General features: G+C 41.2%; 1 protein-coding gene across 1 annotated transcript; it reads left to right on the top strand.

Annotated features, from left to right (window-relative positions):
* Window positions 1-1,402: 1,402 nt before the first annotated feature.
* Window positions 1,403-4,147, top strand: dtx3l1 (deltex E3 ubiquitin ligase 3L1). Its single transcript, XM_034210732.1, has 5 exons — window positions 1,403-1,545; window positions 2,489-2,571; window positions 2,667-2,818; window positions 3,365-3,581; window positions 3,670-4,147. Exons 2-4 carry the CDS (start codon window positions 2,490-2,492, stop codon window positions 3,509-3,511), a joined length of 381 nt encoding a protein of 126 aa, XP_034066623.1. The 5' UTR covers window positions 1,403-1,545; window position 2,489; the 3' UTR covers window positions 3,512-3,581; window positions 3,670-4,147.
* Window positions 4,148-15,236: the final 11,089 nt, after the last annotated feature.

Raw genomic sequence — 15,236 nt, 5'->3', positions numbered from 1 at the left:
ATTGATTTGTAATAAGCAATTATAGCTATCAAATCGGATTCAAGCACACAGCAGTACTGAAACTGACTGGATTATTTAGCTTTCGTAAAGTAACTAACCCTAACCCTCAGAACAATGTCCGCCATACTACTAGAACTCCTTCATTCTTCTTGGACCCTAACACTCTAGTGTCATAGGGTGTTGTAAGTTGTTAGATTGAAATGTTTTAAAATGTGCTCAAAGTTCAATAAAATACCAGAATGATTGGTGTCAGAATAGAAAAGCGCCATTACATTAATCTGGCAGTCACTTTGTACCAATGTGTCTCCCAACAGGTGCATTCAAACAAGGAATAAAGGGCTGAATGTCATCAGGGGTGAGAGCTGAACCACTGGCTCCAAAATAAAAAACTATGAGATGTTAATAATTGTATTGTAAAAGTGATTAGGGTTTTGCTTTCCTTTTGTGAGAATTAGGGTTAGGGTTGGGGTTAGGGTTAGGGTTAGTTACCACAGAGCGATCAATAGTCCAGAGGCAGAGCAGAACAATGGTCTTCACAAAATGTAGGTTTGTGCCAAACTTTCCGCTGAAACCAAAACTAATGGAGCCGCCGGTCTGCTTTCCTTTGGAATCTCATCAGCCAAAAAGTCAGGCTATTGTTATGCTAATGTCCCTGAATGCCTTTCATTTCCCCGTTGAAATTATAAAATGACTGTCGTATTTTGTAATATAATTACAATTAGCTCTTAAAAAAGACAATGCGATATCAAATCTTTGTGTACGTGTTGGTGTGATATTCTTGTTTGTTCACTTGCCTCTTACTTGCAACTCCTGCATACTTACTACTCTACTCTCTTGCCACACACAACACACACACACACACCCACACAACACACACACACACACACCCACACACACACACACACACACACACACCACCCACACACACCACACACACACACACATACCATGTATACATCACTTCAGGGGACATTACATTGACTTACATGCATTTCCTGGAGACTTATCCTAACCTTAACCATAACCAACACATGTCTAACCCTAACCCTTAACCTAACCCTAACCCTTACCCTTAACCTTTAACCTTACCCTTACCCTAACCCTAATCCTAAACCTAACCAAGTCTTCACCCTAAAATTAATGATTCCCTCATGGGGACCTCCAATTTGTCCCCATAACGGAAGCCAGTCCCCACACGTGACTATGTAAACAGATGTAGGTCCCCACAAGTATAGTAATGCTAGACCACACACACACACACACACACACCCACAAAACACACACCACACACACCACACACACACACACACACACACACACACACACACACACACACACACACATTCCCTTCAAAGCTGCTACACCCAGTTGAACGGATCACTCAGCAGTATCTTACCCCACAACACCTGACACGCCCCTCTCTGTCTCCCCTCTTCCTGACTCTGTTCTCTCGGTTTCTTCTCGTGGGAATCATGAATGGGAAAGACATCTGAACTACGGGACTGCCACAGAAGAGAGCAGAAGTAAAGCAGAAAACTTCAACAGGTATGGATGACAGTTACAACTTCACTGTTAATAATTGTGTATGTTTCTTTGCCTGTGCCAAACCTGTGTGTTGGGTACATGGGACACGCATAATGTTTTGGCAGATTCATAAAAACACGATTTCAGCCAAAACCTTCTGATATCGTTTTTCATTTACATGATTTCATGATACTTGTATCCATTGCATTTTCAGGACTCAAGCGTTCCTTGCTTTACTGGAATATTTACTGAACATGTTCAACACACAGTCACATTATTAAGTAAAAGTAAAAGACTCATGTCAACAGTGAGTCAGACCATCAGATTTGTTTGTGTCATCAAACATCTTAATGGCAGTTTAATGTCAGAGAAGTGTGTGTTAATAAACTTGATTTCTGCCCTTGTGCTCCAGTTTTGCTTGGAAAGAAAAGGCAACAGAGTGAATACCTTCACTTCAGGTGTTTCAGCAGGCAGAGGATAGGTCTGAATTATTTGTCAGACTGTTTATTAACATAGCATTACTTGATTTTGTGTAGATACTGTAAATGGAAAAGTGGTGCACCTTGCAAGTTACAAGGTTTCAGTAAAAGATTCATGAATTATCGAGCTAAATTATTGATGTTAGGGACATTAATCTAAAAATAGTAAACATTTACTTTAGGTTTCACATAGGACACAACCAGTTGTCTCCTGGGTACAAATCCAGTGTTTTTTTAAAACCCACCCAACCGCCTTTTTTACATGACCTTGGTAAGGACAAGACTTACTTATGATACATCAAAACGTTATTGACGATGCAGTTTTGTTATAAGGGAACGTCATGTTTTTATAGAAAATGGCCTACACCTGCATGGTACAGATGAGCTCAAATAGCTTTACAAATAAAAGGTCTTAAAACTAGATTTGAACATATGAAATGTTATTTTTAATCGGTGACGTTAATCTCTGTGTGTTTGTCTCCCAGAATGGGCTCTAACCAGAGCAGCGAAAAACTCTACTGCAACCGCTTCCTGGATGGAAATGGTCCTCCATCACTGGTACAACAAGGTCCTTCCCACACACATGCAAACCAATTCTCTGATTCTGTCTAGCTTTGACTTCTTCTGGATGATTTGACTGAACCTGGCCTCCTGTCTTTGCAGCTAATGCAGAGGTGAATGGGATCTACAAAGTCCTGAGTGGCACGCAGCCACCGGGCCAGATGACCTGGGTGATCCTCCACAGAGACCTGCCAGGGCACCCCATTGACAACACCCTGCAGATCAACTACATATTCCCCGGTGGAATACAGACAGTAAGCTTATAGGCTTCAACCAACTTTCAACCATCAACTGTATAAACTTTCTAAGGATTTGTTATGCTCCAGGTTTGTTTATTCCCTTGAAATATGTGGAGGTCTTGATGAGGCTTGCATTATTTCATAACACAAATCTTAGCATCGGGTTACGTAACATATTTTTGAATGATAGATGATGTTGTTAAACTGTACATACACTATGACAAGTATTTAAAAGCATCATTCTGCATTAATTAATTAATACCTTAAAATAAACAAACAGGATCAGTAACCTGTCTTAAAACCAGTCTTGAAAGACTTGACACAGTAATGTATAGCATAATTAGATTTGAATAAGGACACTGAACTAGCTCAGAACAGGTTTTAAAGGAAGCATTCTTTCAATGGAAGAAGTTGATAATCTGGTTGGTCTGGTTATCAGCGCTACGGGGAAATGGAATCTGACAAGGAAGCAACACATATAGTTAAACTGAGGGCGAAGAAAAACAATGCAAGGTAAATGTTATTTGAGAAGCCACTGAAACCTCACTTCTCTTCCTCCAGGACAAACACCCTCCACCCGGGGCCAGCCTTACGCAGGGCTGCGGCTCTGTGCACTACCCTGCCGGACAGCCGCGACGGCCGGAGGGTCCTCAAGCTGCTGGACAAGGCCTTCAACACGGAGCTGCTGTTCTCTGTGGTCACCAATAATAAGGGGACAGGACGTCGTCACCACTGCTTCCATCCCCTTGAAAACACAAGCAGAAGGAGGAATCAAAGTGTGAGTAAAATGTGCAACCACCGTCTTTACAAGTTGGTTTATATAACGCACTATAGTTATTCACTCTGTGTAATTTGTGTTCTTCCAGTGATGGCTACCCAGATCCTGACTACCTGAAGAATGTGAGAAAGATATTGAAGGATAAAGGCATTGAATGAACCTCAGCACACACTGTGAGGGTATCTCTAAATGAACCTGTGATCAAAATAACTAGGAAATGTACTTTAAAAAAAGATCAACCATGGTTGTCATGTATTGTGTTTATTGCAGTCTGTGTAGATTAATAAAGTGCCTATACTTTTTATAAATATTATTATTAATGTATTAAATCCAACTTTTGATGATGTCCTTATATGAAGGGATTATTTTATTGTATCATTACAAAGCATACTTTTAAACCTCAGAATATGGAGTCATATTGTATTTGTTCTATGGTCATATTCCTGATGAGGGTGAAATACAAACTCCACCAGTTGTTGTATAAGATTTCACCATCTATGACAGATGTTTCACGTCATTGATGCGTTGAAAGTATAATGTGCTATTAAATGATTATTTAACGAATACTTCAATTGTTATGTTGTCAGTTGCGATCTTGTCTTTTTACATTTCTGTCTAACAGATATACATTTAGAACATTATTTTGTTTATCTGTTCATATTTAACTGTGCTCAGCCACTATCTAGTTTCAGGCTCTGTTGGCCGAACTGCTGACTTCCTTCTAGCTTTACAGACAAATGAATTGCTGAAATACTTCCTTAATGTTATTGGAACTATTCAAAGTCTGTTGAGTTACTTCGGGAGGCTTGTGTTGCTTAGAAAAAGACTGATTCACAATTTTACGACACCTCCTTTTCAAACGATTGTATTGCATTGTGTTTAACCCTGAGATTTCCATTGTAGAGAGTTTTCCAAATTATTTCATTACATTTTTTGAAATATCGTTTCACATTATGGAATAAGATGGATTCCACTGCACAACAGTTACAGTATGGCGGCGGCAATGACTCTGCTATTTATTGGTTCTATTTTTCTCTTTTACCTTTATACCCCACCTAAAGCCTTACTGCTCCCTTATTGGTCCATATTGCCAAGTGTGAACTTTCCCGGTTTAATGCAGGCCTGATGTTCTCTTCAAACTGAATTACAGCCAGGTCCTAGCACTCACAATAAAGTATAATCTCATTTGGGAGGCCTCTGTCATCCCGGAGCCTCTTAAACCACTTTCTCCTGGACACACACACACACACACACACACACACACACACACACACCACACACACACAACACACACCACACACCACACAACACACACCACACACACACACACCACACACACACACACACCACACACACACACACACACAACACACACCACACACACACGCACACACTCATCTGTCCACCACTGGCAGGTCACACAGTCTGTCAAATCTGTCAAAACACACACATCAGGGACACAGAAGGAGGTAGTATTGTTTGTAGCTCGAGGGGCAGCTACCCAATCCCAGTCCCAGTGAACTGAGGGAAGAGGAAGCTCACAAAATATTTTTTTGCTACATCAGAATTGTTTAGTTGTGCAAAAACGATAATCCTTTCCTTTAAATATTTCCTTTAAGTCAGCGTTTAAAATAAATACCAAGTGCATGGGGTTTGTGAAGTTCAAACGAAGCAACACTACAAAGATATGTTATGTATCGCCGCTCTCCTTCCTCCTCTGTCATCACTGTCCTTCTGTTAGTGGTGATGAATGGTTCACAGCAGTGTTTCATTAAGCTCTTTAATTTGGCCCACTATTAGAGACCCTCCCTTTTTGGAAGACAAAGCAGATTGTGTGGCTGCCTGGTAATTACAAGACTGGACGATGGTGGGTGTTTAAGATGGATGTAATCTAGATATCTAGCTTTTGTTCCCAAAGAAAGCCAACATAACATTTAGCAATCAGATAGAAAGATGGATCGATAGCATGTGACTTTGTTGACTCCTGTCACTCATTTACAGACCCTAACCCTAATTTAACCTAAAAAATCCAAAGACCAAGACCAGTTTATGTATTTTATATCTAAGATCTTTGGGATAAGATAGCAAGCAAAGCTATTTCAAAGGCTGTGGACCTTTAGAGGGGCAATTTTTCAAAAGAGTCACCATAACGCTGCCTTTACATTTATCTTCTCACCCTTATCCTTCAATAAGCAGCTCTTTCCAACCCGGCCCACTCGCTCATCACAATGCTATCAGAGCCAAGGCCACAGACACTCACCTTCCCCTGTGCTCTCACTTTATCCCTTCACAAAGACTCAACAATGACCTGTGTAGACACATTGTACAGTGAGGTTAACTCCAGCCATGCTAAGTGAAACGGTGTGTGTGTGTGTGTGTGTGTGTGTGTGTGTGTGTGTGTGTGTGTGTGTGTGTGTGTGTGTGTGTGTGTGTGTGTGTGTGTGTGTGTGTGTGTGTGTGTGTGTTGGCCCTTGCAGAGGCTTCCAGGTCTTCCGTTATGTGATAATATCTTCACCCCGCTTTCCATTTCTGCTCAGAATTCTCCCCACTGAAGATGGAGAAGTGTGATAGCATATACATGAGAATGTCTTAATGTCTGCACTCTCCGCCGACTTGCTCGCTATTCAGAGAGAATAGAAGGACTTTTTTGAATGCTGATTCCCTCTGGACACATTTATTCATCCCGGGTGAAGGAGCTGCATTCGGTCTTTGTGGAGTTAAGGGAGGGAGATGGAGGCCTTTGACTGTCAGAAAAAAAAAATCATGAATCTTAATGTGGTTAAGAGTGAGTGAATGTCAGAGATGGATAAGCCTGGATATGCATGGGAGAACCTGTTAAAATCGAGATAAATAGTTGGGGTTACACTACAAGTATATTTGTGTAATATCTAGTCAGAATGTCTTTACATCTGATATAAGACATAATAACTTTAGAAGTAACACGGCAGTGAGATATCGGGTCTTTAGACAATGCATCATCTTGTTAAGTCTTATTTTGAGTCGTATCTCAGATGAAACACATATTTTTCTACATTTTTATTGGAAAATCATCAACCATCAGAAATCAGAAAACTGTTGAGTATTCACGGCTTATATTGTAACACAACATTTCCTGATTCTGGTCAAATATAGTTCAAAATGAGTTCTCCCAGCTAATTATAAGATCTGATTGATCTAAATATCCCTTCTTATTTCAAGAAATCTTACCGAGCTAATTTCCACTTGTTCTATTGGCAGATTTCTGTACTTATTTCAAGTGAAAACAGCTTGTTTTCATTATTGTTTAACTTGACAACTGTATGAAAGCATTTGATGAATTGTTCTGGAAGTCTAAACTTGTGTTGTTTGACAGCCCAACACGGCACAGGACTTTTATCTTGGAGGTTACAGTTCGTGGCTGTGTAGAGTTTTGTTCTGCTTTGCCTCTAACACTGTAACCACCTGAGGATGGTCCTCCACCTCGGCCCTGAACCTGCACCTCTGGGTCAGTGTGTGTGTCTGGATCTCGGTGTAGATGGATGGGTGGTCATGCTCTGCCTCTAAACAGCACTCCTCCGCCCTCCCATTCAGTGATTAATGGTCTTTTAGTTGACAAATCACCCCTGAGAAGCGGGGAAGCTAGACAGACAATGGTTGCCAGACAATCAATGCCACAAGGTTTCTCTTTCCCCCCTTTGAGCCAGAGCTGTGTTTTTTTGCACTTTCATTCATTTTCATTTTAAGTATCTGTGTCTAACTTTACTTTCAGTGAACATAAAGTAGTTCTTAATGCTTTCATTTACCCATCAGGGGTTATTTTTGAAGAGAACACTATGTTTTAAGGTCAAAATTATGAGAGGTTCAACATACAAATCATGTGACAGCAATGAAAGCCAAGAGTTCCTTATTCTCTGTTATATATTTTGCTTTGTCCTTGTTTGAATAAGGACAATTGAAGCCATTATGAGGGTCTAACAAAAGACCTGCTGAACACGTTTGGCAGTAATTGCTGTTTTAACTGAGATTCTAACAACACTGTGGTATAACCTTTGATAGAACTACAACTTCAACTACATCATTTGTATTTTGCCAATAACGCTATTAGTATATTACATTTCACACATCACACACACACAAACGCACACTATCCACAAAGGTCAAATCCTGGAGATGATTGGTTCCTCCATATTGAATAATAAATGTGACCATCCTCTCCGTGAGGGAGTTTTTCAGGTTAAACAAACAGGGCGAGCTGATTAATCAGAGACTAACAATACCAATGACCAACATGAGGTCATTCTCAACAGAGGGGGGTCTGGGGAGAGTCATTTCACGAGGGGGTTGCCGGTATTGGGACCCAGATAGCTCTAGGGCAGGCTCTAGTCATAATGCATCAGTCTCATGGGGATAAACCGGACGTTAGATATTAAATTCAGTTTTGAAGGTGAGTTGTTGAATTGACAGTGTGCAATCAAGCTTCTTAGACTTTTCGACTCTGAGACGTCAACCCAAAGCCTTCAGGCATCAAAATGTTGAAAGACGTTATGTGGATGACCTGCTCTATTATACTCGCTTAAAGAAACCCAAAAGAAGGATCCAAATCTGGTGAACTCTGGTGTCCGGGGAGGTCACAAATGGATAATGTGGCACTCAAAGATTATTTCCTGCACTCACTTTATAAGGAAAGTATTTCACCTCACCACCTTAAATATAATTACCTTTTCTCTTCTGGAGCGGCAGTGAGAAAATAAACTAAAGATGGAAACATTTGGAGGGTTATATTCTGTACCAGTCTTTCTTTAAGATGATATAAGTAGGACATTTTTCCACAGTTCCTCGTTGCTCTCTTTTCTACTTCCCTTTGCTTTCATTTGGTCTCTTCCACCCATTTGCTACTCTTTTCACCTCCTTTCTCTCATAGCTTCTGTCTATCTGCACATTCTGGTCTCTAGGCTCCAATAAATGTCACCCAGCATCATTCACCCTGACCGGCGGCCAATTCCGAATCCAGACGCCTCAGATATGGCCTATGGTAAGAGGCAATCCATCCTACCTAGACCCTCACTGTTTCCATCATAGTCTCTCTATCCACCGTCCTCCAAGATACTCACCTTTTTCTTCTTCTCAGTGTCTCTCCCTTACAGTAGCTAATCACCACATCATTCTTTCATTTTTCCCTTTCTAAGTGTCAGTTCTATATAGCTTGCATTTAAAGCAGTGGTGTCCCTTTTCTAAGCACTTTTGTCTGGGGGGTTTACTCTGAGTAGGAGTAAAGGTAATATTTCTAGCATGTGTGAGAGACTTAATGAATGAATCACTGGGAAATGTGGAAGAGTTTCTCCTGGGGCTTTGAGGGTGATGGTTTACGGAAAGAGTGAAGATGCCTTTGGCTTTTAAATTGCCTTTCATACATCACCATCTATCATCAGGTTGGTTGATGCTGTCCACTGTTTGCGGCGATAAACGCAAGTATACGGAAAGACTAAATGTCTTATGTTAGCGGCTCCTTGAGGCTGCAATGTTTGTTACATTCAACAAATGATGATGGACAAAATAAAAGAGACAAATGGTGCTTTTGCAGGTGATTTAAACCGTTTGCCATGTGTAGGAGCCATGATCGCTGTTGATTGGTTGGCTTGGGTCACATGGGTATGGGTGGCACTCATTATAATCCTGTTCACCTGTGTGAGGTGTGAGTGTGTGGAAGAGAGGGTGACACGGGGCCGTTGTACTTTTTTGTTGACCGCAAGATTACAATTGCTTCGATTATAACAATGTATATACTACGAAACAGAGCTTTGGATATCAGAAAGTACTTTTTTAGCGTGTCATACAACAGCAAATAGGCCCGGCCTCAGCCTCTCAGCGACTCAGTTTGTTTCCTGCTGTCGCTACACTTGTCAACAAAAAAACAACAAGCACAAAAGGCGTAAAGCGATCATCATCAAACAGCGCATGGATTAAGGATCTATTGGATGAGAATGGAGATATGGAAATAATTCCCTGAGGTAAGCACTGGTTGTTAATAGAGACTGCAGTTTGGAAGCCGCATTCAACGCGGATCACAGCCAGCCTTACCGCTGAATGTGCACATATTCACAGCTGTGTGTCTCCACTGTATAACTCCGCTCTGCCGCATGGAAGTCGCGCTGCTCTGTTGATGTGGCCATATGGAAATGTGATGCTTTGAAGGAATTGTCTTCCGAACTTTGAGTGTGTTGCAATCAGACGAATGCACTGAGGAAGCTTGAATAAACTGACGGAGAAAATGAGTCAAATAAATGTTGACGTTGAAGGTGTTGAAATGGACTATGGGAAAAGAGAACGCACACTCACTGCGAAGGCATTGGTAAATAACATCGACAAACTTCAACGGGAACGTAAAACCAGTGTGAACAAAATAAAAGCACTCATGCCAGAAATAAAACGACACATGAGAGAAAAAGGAAAGGCTTCACGTGTGCAAACTCATTTAGAGAAATTAATTCAACTGGGTGAAAAAGCCATTATTTCACATGCAATGTTGATTCCTTTACTCCCAGAGGATGAACTGAAGAAACAAGAGGAATGGTTTGCCAGTATCTTGGAATACAGTGAAAGCTTTCAGAGAGACATTAAACAGTGGTTAAAAGAGCCACAAGAGGATTCTGCCACAATAACTGCTGCTGTGCTGGATATTCCAACTACAGATGACATGCAAGAGGATGTACAACCAAGTGACAGTGTGGCAAACGTGGAAATCGGAAGAAGAGCAACCCGATCACAAAATTCTGCTTTGGGGAAAAAGTCTGCAACTTCTACTGCTTCGTCTGCATGCCTTAAAACAGAGGCTGACTTGGCAGCTTTAATGGCAAGAAATAAACGATTAAAGGACAAACATGAACTGGAGGAAGAGAAGGAGCGAATAAGGAGCAAACTTCAGATGGAGGAGGAACGAATAAGGAGGAGAAAGGCGCAACTTCAGATGGAGGAGGATATTGCAGCACACATTGCTAAATTTAGATGTGTTGCAAACAGGGAGCATCCTAAGTGGGAAAAGTTCAAAGACAAGGCATTCGGATGGAATGAACTCTTACATTGAACAAAGAAACATTAAACCACAAGTCCTCTACACTGCTAAGGACAATATAAATGCTCCACAAAATGTTGCTAAACCAAAGGGAGGCTAGCATTGACTTCTTCGATCCAACAACACGGCCTAATAAGAACATTTCATTCCTTGGTTCCTTTCCTCAGAGCCAGTTATCCCAGAAAAAATCCACTTTGAAAACACAAATGAATTATGGAGAAAGCTTGAACGCAAGTGAGATCAAAACAACATACTGGGCATTATGAGAAAAACAAAAATGAAATAACCACCCTGTTTAATACAACAGCAACGCCTTTCATCCTTGCCAAAGAGAGAGATTCCAGTTGTTGATGGCGACCTGTTAAAATATCACACATTTATGAAGGCTTTTGAGAATGGTGTTGGGAAAAACACAAACAGCTACAGTGACCGACTCTACTTTCTGGAGCAGTACACTCAGGGTCATCCCAAAGGACTTGTTCGAAGTTGCCAGCACATGGATCCAGAGAGGGGATACATCAAGGCTAAAGCTCTAATCCAGGAGCAGTTTGGAAATGAGCAGAAAGTGGCATCTGCTTATCTGCAAAAGGCTCTTTCATGGCCTCCTATAAGAACAGACGATGTTAAGGCTCTGCAAGACTACAGCTTCTTCCTTCGAGCGTGTGCAAACGCAATGGAAGAGGTGCAGTATTTGCATGAGCTTGACATGGCTGCGAATATGATGATCATAATAAGAAAGTTACCTTACCATTTCAGAGACAAGTGGAGAACTGTAGCCTGTGAGCTGCAGGAGAGGAACAGCTGCAGAGCAACATTCTTTGACATCACACACTTCATTGAGAGACAAGTTAAAATCTTAACCGACCCAGTATTTGGAAACATTCAAGATGCTCCCTTCATAACAACAAATACTGCTTTAAACAGATCTCAGCCTTGCTCACATTTCGTAGGAACTAGCTCTGCCACCACTGTAGCTCTTGTAGAAAAAGAAACCCAGACAGATACTGAAGGGAAGGAACACATTCTGACAAGATGGAGGACATGTCTGTGCTGCGGAGGAGGTCACACCTTGGACTCGTGCCATCAGCTTGAAAAAGGAACACACAAAGAGAAGATAGGCTTCCTGATGGAAAAAGGTGTCTGTTTCGGCTGTTTGTGCGTGGGGCACATTAGCAGAAATTGCAATAAGCAAATTTCTTGTTCAAAATGTGGCTTCAAACATCCAACCATACTTCACATCCCTTCCAATGAAGCAAGACACAATCCTGCTCAAGCCAAGAATACATCGGAGCTATCAGTGGACAGCGCACTAGTTTCAAGTGGCCTTACAGGGGCTGGTGATGACAATTGTAAACTTCCCATAGTTCCAGTGCAAGTCAAGTCAACGAAGGGCAGCAAGATCGTCACCACCTATGCTTTCTTGGACCCAGGAAGTACAGCAGTGTTTTGTACAGAGGATCTGATGCACGAGCTCGGCCTAACTGGAAAGAAGGCACAGATTAGTTTACGAACCATGGGCCAAGAAAGGGTCGTAAATAGCCATATTGTGTTCGGACTAGAAGTGGCTGGCTTAAAAAATTACAATTTCTTTGAACTGCCACAAAGCTACACCAAGAGTGCATGCCTGCCAGCAGTGGGAACATTCCTAGACAAGTGGACCTACAGAGATGGCCTCATCTGAAAAATGTTAATTTGCCTGAAATAAATGCAGGGATTGGACTGTTGATAGGAACCAATGTTGCTAAGGCCTTGGAACCATTGGAAGTCATATGCGGTGTGGATGATGGACCCTATGCAAGCAGGACAATCCTGGGCTGGACAGTGAATGGACCACTTAAAGGAGTGAGTGGGAATGCAATGGACTTTGACAAACCAGAAGTATCTGTGACCATAATCTCAGTTGTGAATTTGGATGGACCTTGGCAACAGCAGTTCAGCAGAGACTTCCCTGAATGCAGATTGGAGGAACAAGCTGGAATGTCAAGAGAGGATCTCAAGTTTAACAAGTTTGCAAAGTGTTTTTTCAGCAAGAGTCGAAGAGGAAGTGTAAAAAGAAAAGTTTTAAAGATGAGAAGAAGCCTCATCTCAAATCCCAACAAAAGCCCTCTCCTTCAACGGCTGCTCAGAAAGGCCCCCGCTGCAAACAAAGAAATGGAGAACAGGATGAAGTGGACCAACGTGCTCTACAAGGCCGAAGGACTCAAAATCAAAGACAACGAGGACATGCTGAGCTCCTCGTTAAAGGAGTGGGGCGATCAAAGCGAAAATATCGTGGAGAAGATGCAGAAACGGCAGGAAGAGACGGAAGAACATCCGACATCAGTGACATATTTTCCACAGTATTGACTCTTTTCGACTGACAGACTTAAATGACACTAAGGATTATCTTTAACTGAGCCAAGGTGGTGGTACCTTTTGGCCTAACTGACTTGTGACTCGTACACAGAAAAGAAGGAAAACTACACATACAGCAACTGCATGGACTTGATTACTACGTTATAATCGTCACATGTCTCCCATTTGAATTGTTAGTAATTATTATGTATACTATCCTAATAATTAGAGGCTGGTGTGTAGGAGCCATGATCGCTGTTGATTGGTTGGCTTGGGTCACATGGGTATGGGTGGCACTCATTATAATCCTGTTCACCTGTGTGAGTGTGTGGAAGAGAGGGTGACACGGGGCCGTTGTACTTTTTTGTTGACCGCAAGATTACAATTGCTTCGATTATAACAATGTATATGTCTGAGAACAGAGTTTTTTTCATTAAACTACCATACTACGAAACAGAGCTTTGGATATCAGCAAGTACTTTTTTAGCGTGTCATACAACAGCAAATAGGCCCGGCCTCAGCCTCTCAGCGACTTAGTTTGTTTCCTGCTGTCGCTACACCATGGAAGACCAAAAGTTGAAGTCGGCTGGACAAAGAACCTGCACACTCTCCCCTCTCGATGGCACATGGTTTGATACACCCACCACAGATTGCTTTGGATTTTAAGTTGTTGGATTGTTGCAACGGTTTCTGTTAAGTGCATACCTCTTGCGACTCGAATACCATGGCTAGATGTTTGACCAAGTAGTCCCACAGAAATGGCAGGACTCACGTTCATCCACGTAACCCATTGGCCTCACATATGTTGTGCAAGGTGCGAAGACTCACATTACATTTTTTGTATCCAATAAATAGTCTCAAAATATTGTAAGGATTTTTGATATGCCAAGCAAGTTTCTGTTCACATTATGCCCAATCTGTTAACGGTGCTTTCAATGTGTAATGCCAGTTGAGGGAAATAAATTGTATTAAGTTAATAGTGAAGATTTTAAAATACTTGAAGTAGGTTCTATAAAAAAAAAAAGCGAAAAAATAAACACTCCATAAAGACAAATATTGCCCTGATGTATTTATACTCAAGGCTCAAATAGCAATTTGCTTGGATGACCAAATACATACAAAGACCTTTGAGTCCAATGGGAAAATCACAGCGGTGGTCACTTCCCCAGAGGAAATGCAATTTTCACTAACAGACTATGTTAGATGTTGGCAGTCTATAGGCAATATGTCTGAGCCCCTTGTGGCATTGCAATATTTACCAATTGAAATGGTTTATCATCTACAGGGAACAGCAATGGTACAGTAATTCACAAAATGCTGTATTTACAGCATAAGGGCATGTGTACCTCATCCAGCAATTTACATTAACTTGTGATGACGGAGTGAGTCGCCTTGTATCAAATCAGAGGAGTAATTTATTATGTTTGCTTGAAAATGAAAGCTTTAATAAAAAAAAGCAAGATTTCAGTCAGTTAGAATTAAATCTGTATCACATGAAGCTATGAGAAAGAAAATGATTGTTTTATTGCAAAGCAGTACACAGTGGATTGTTTACATTAACAAGGCTGACATTATCCTTATGCACATCAACAGGTATTATCCGAATAATAGAATCCAAACGCAGTCAAAAAGGCCAAATCAGTAGCTAATTTAATGCCATGCTGTATAGTTAAAAAACTAAATGGGTTTACTGGAATGCAAGTATATAGAGAACCGGAGTGACGCATCCTAAAACCCGGAAGTAAACTCCTTCCGGTTCCTTCGTCAAAAACGCAATGCAATTTCTCCATAGGATTTTGGAAAATAGCTCGAAATCAGGTCTGTGGTTGACACACATTTAAGTGATGGATCACGTTTGTTCAGTCAGATAATATCCACATGTCTGCCCTTCTTTTATAATTTTCGAATCATAAATCTAGTCGCCAGAAGCAAAATGCTAACGTTATGCTATAAAGGAACTACAGCAGGGTCGCTGCTTCAACGTCACGCCAACTTAAGATCCATATTCAAACACACAGATTCTAAATGGTTCAAGTTGAAGCGTTTGTTTGAACAGTCTGCAGGAGGCAGGTACTTGCTTTCAAGCAGATGATGGGAAAAACAAACTTAGAGGAGTGTTTACGCAGTGGCGGTTCTAGACCAATTTGACTGGGGGGGCCACTGATTTTCTGAGGGGGGCACAATAAATGCAGGACGAAAAAGAGAACTAGACAGTATGAAGTAATTGCACATAAGAAAACAATGCAATACAGTTATTGGTATTTGTTTCAGTA

The sequence above is a fragment of the Gymnodraco acuticeps genome, unplaced genomic scaffold, assembly GCF_902827175.1.
Source record: "Gymnodraco acuticeps unplaced genomic scaffold, fGymAcu1.1, whole genome shotgun sequence".
Taxonomy (NCBI): Eukaryota; Metazoa; Chordata; class Actinopteri; order Perciformes; family Bathydraconidae; genus Gymnodraco; species Gymnodraco acuticeps.
This window is presented reverse-complemented; position numbering and strand designations above follow the sequence as displayed.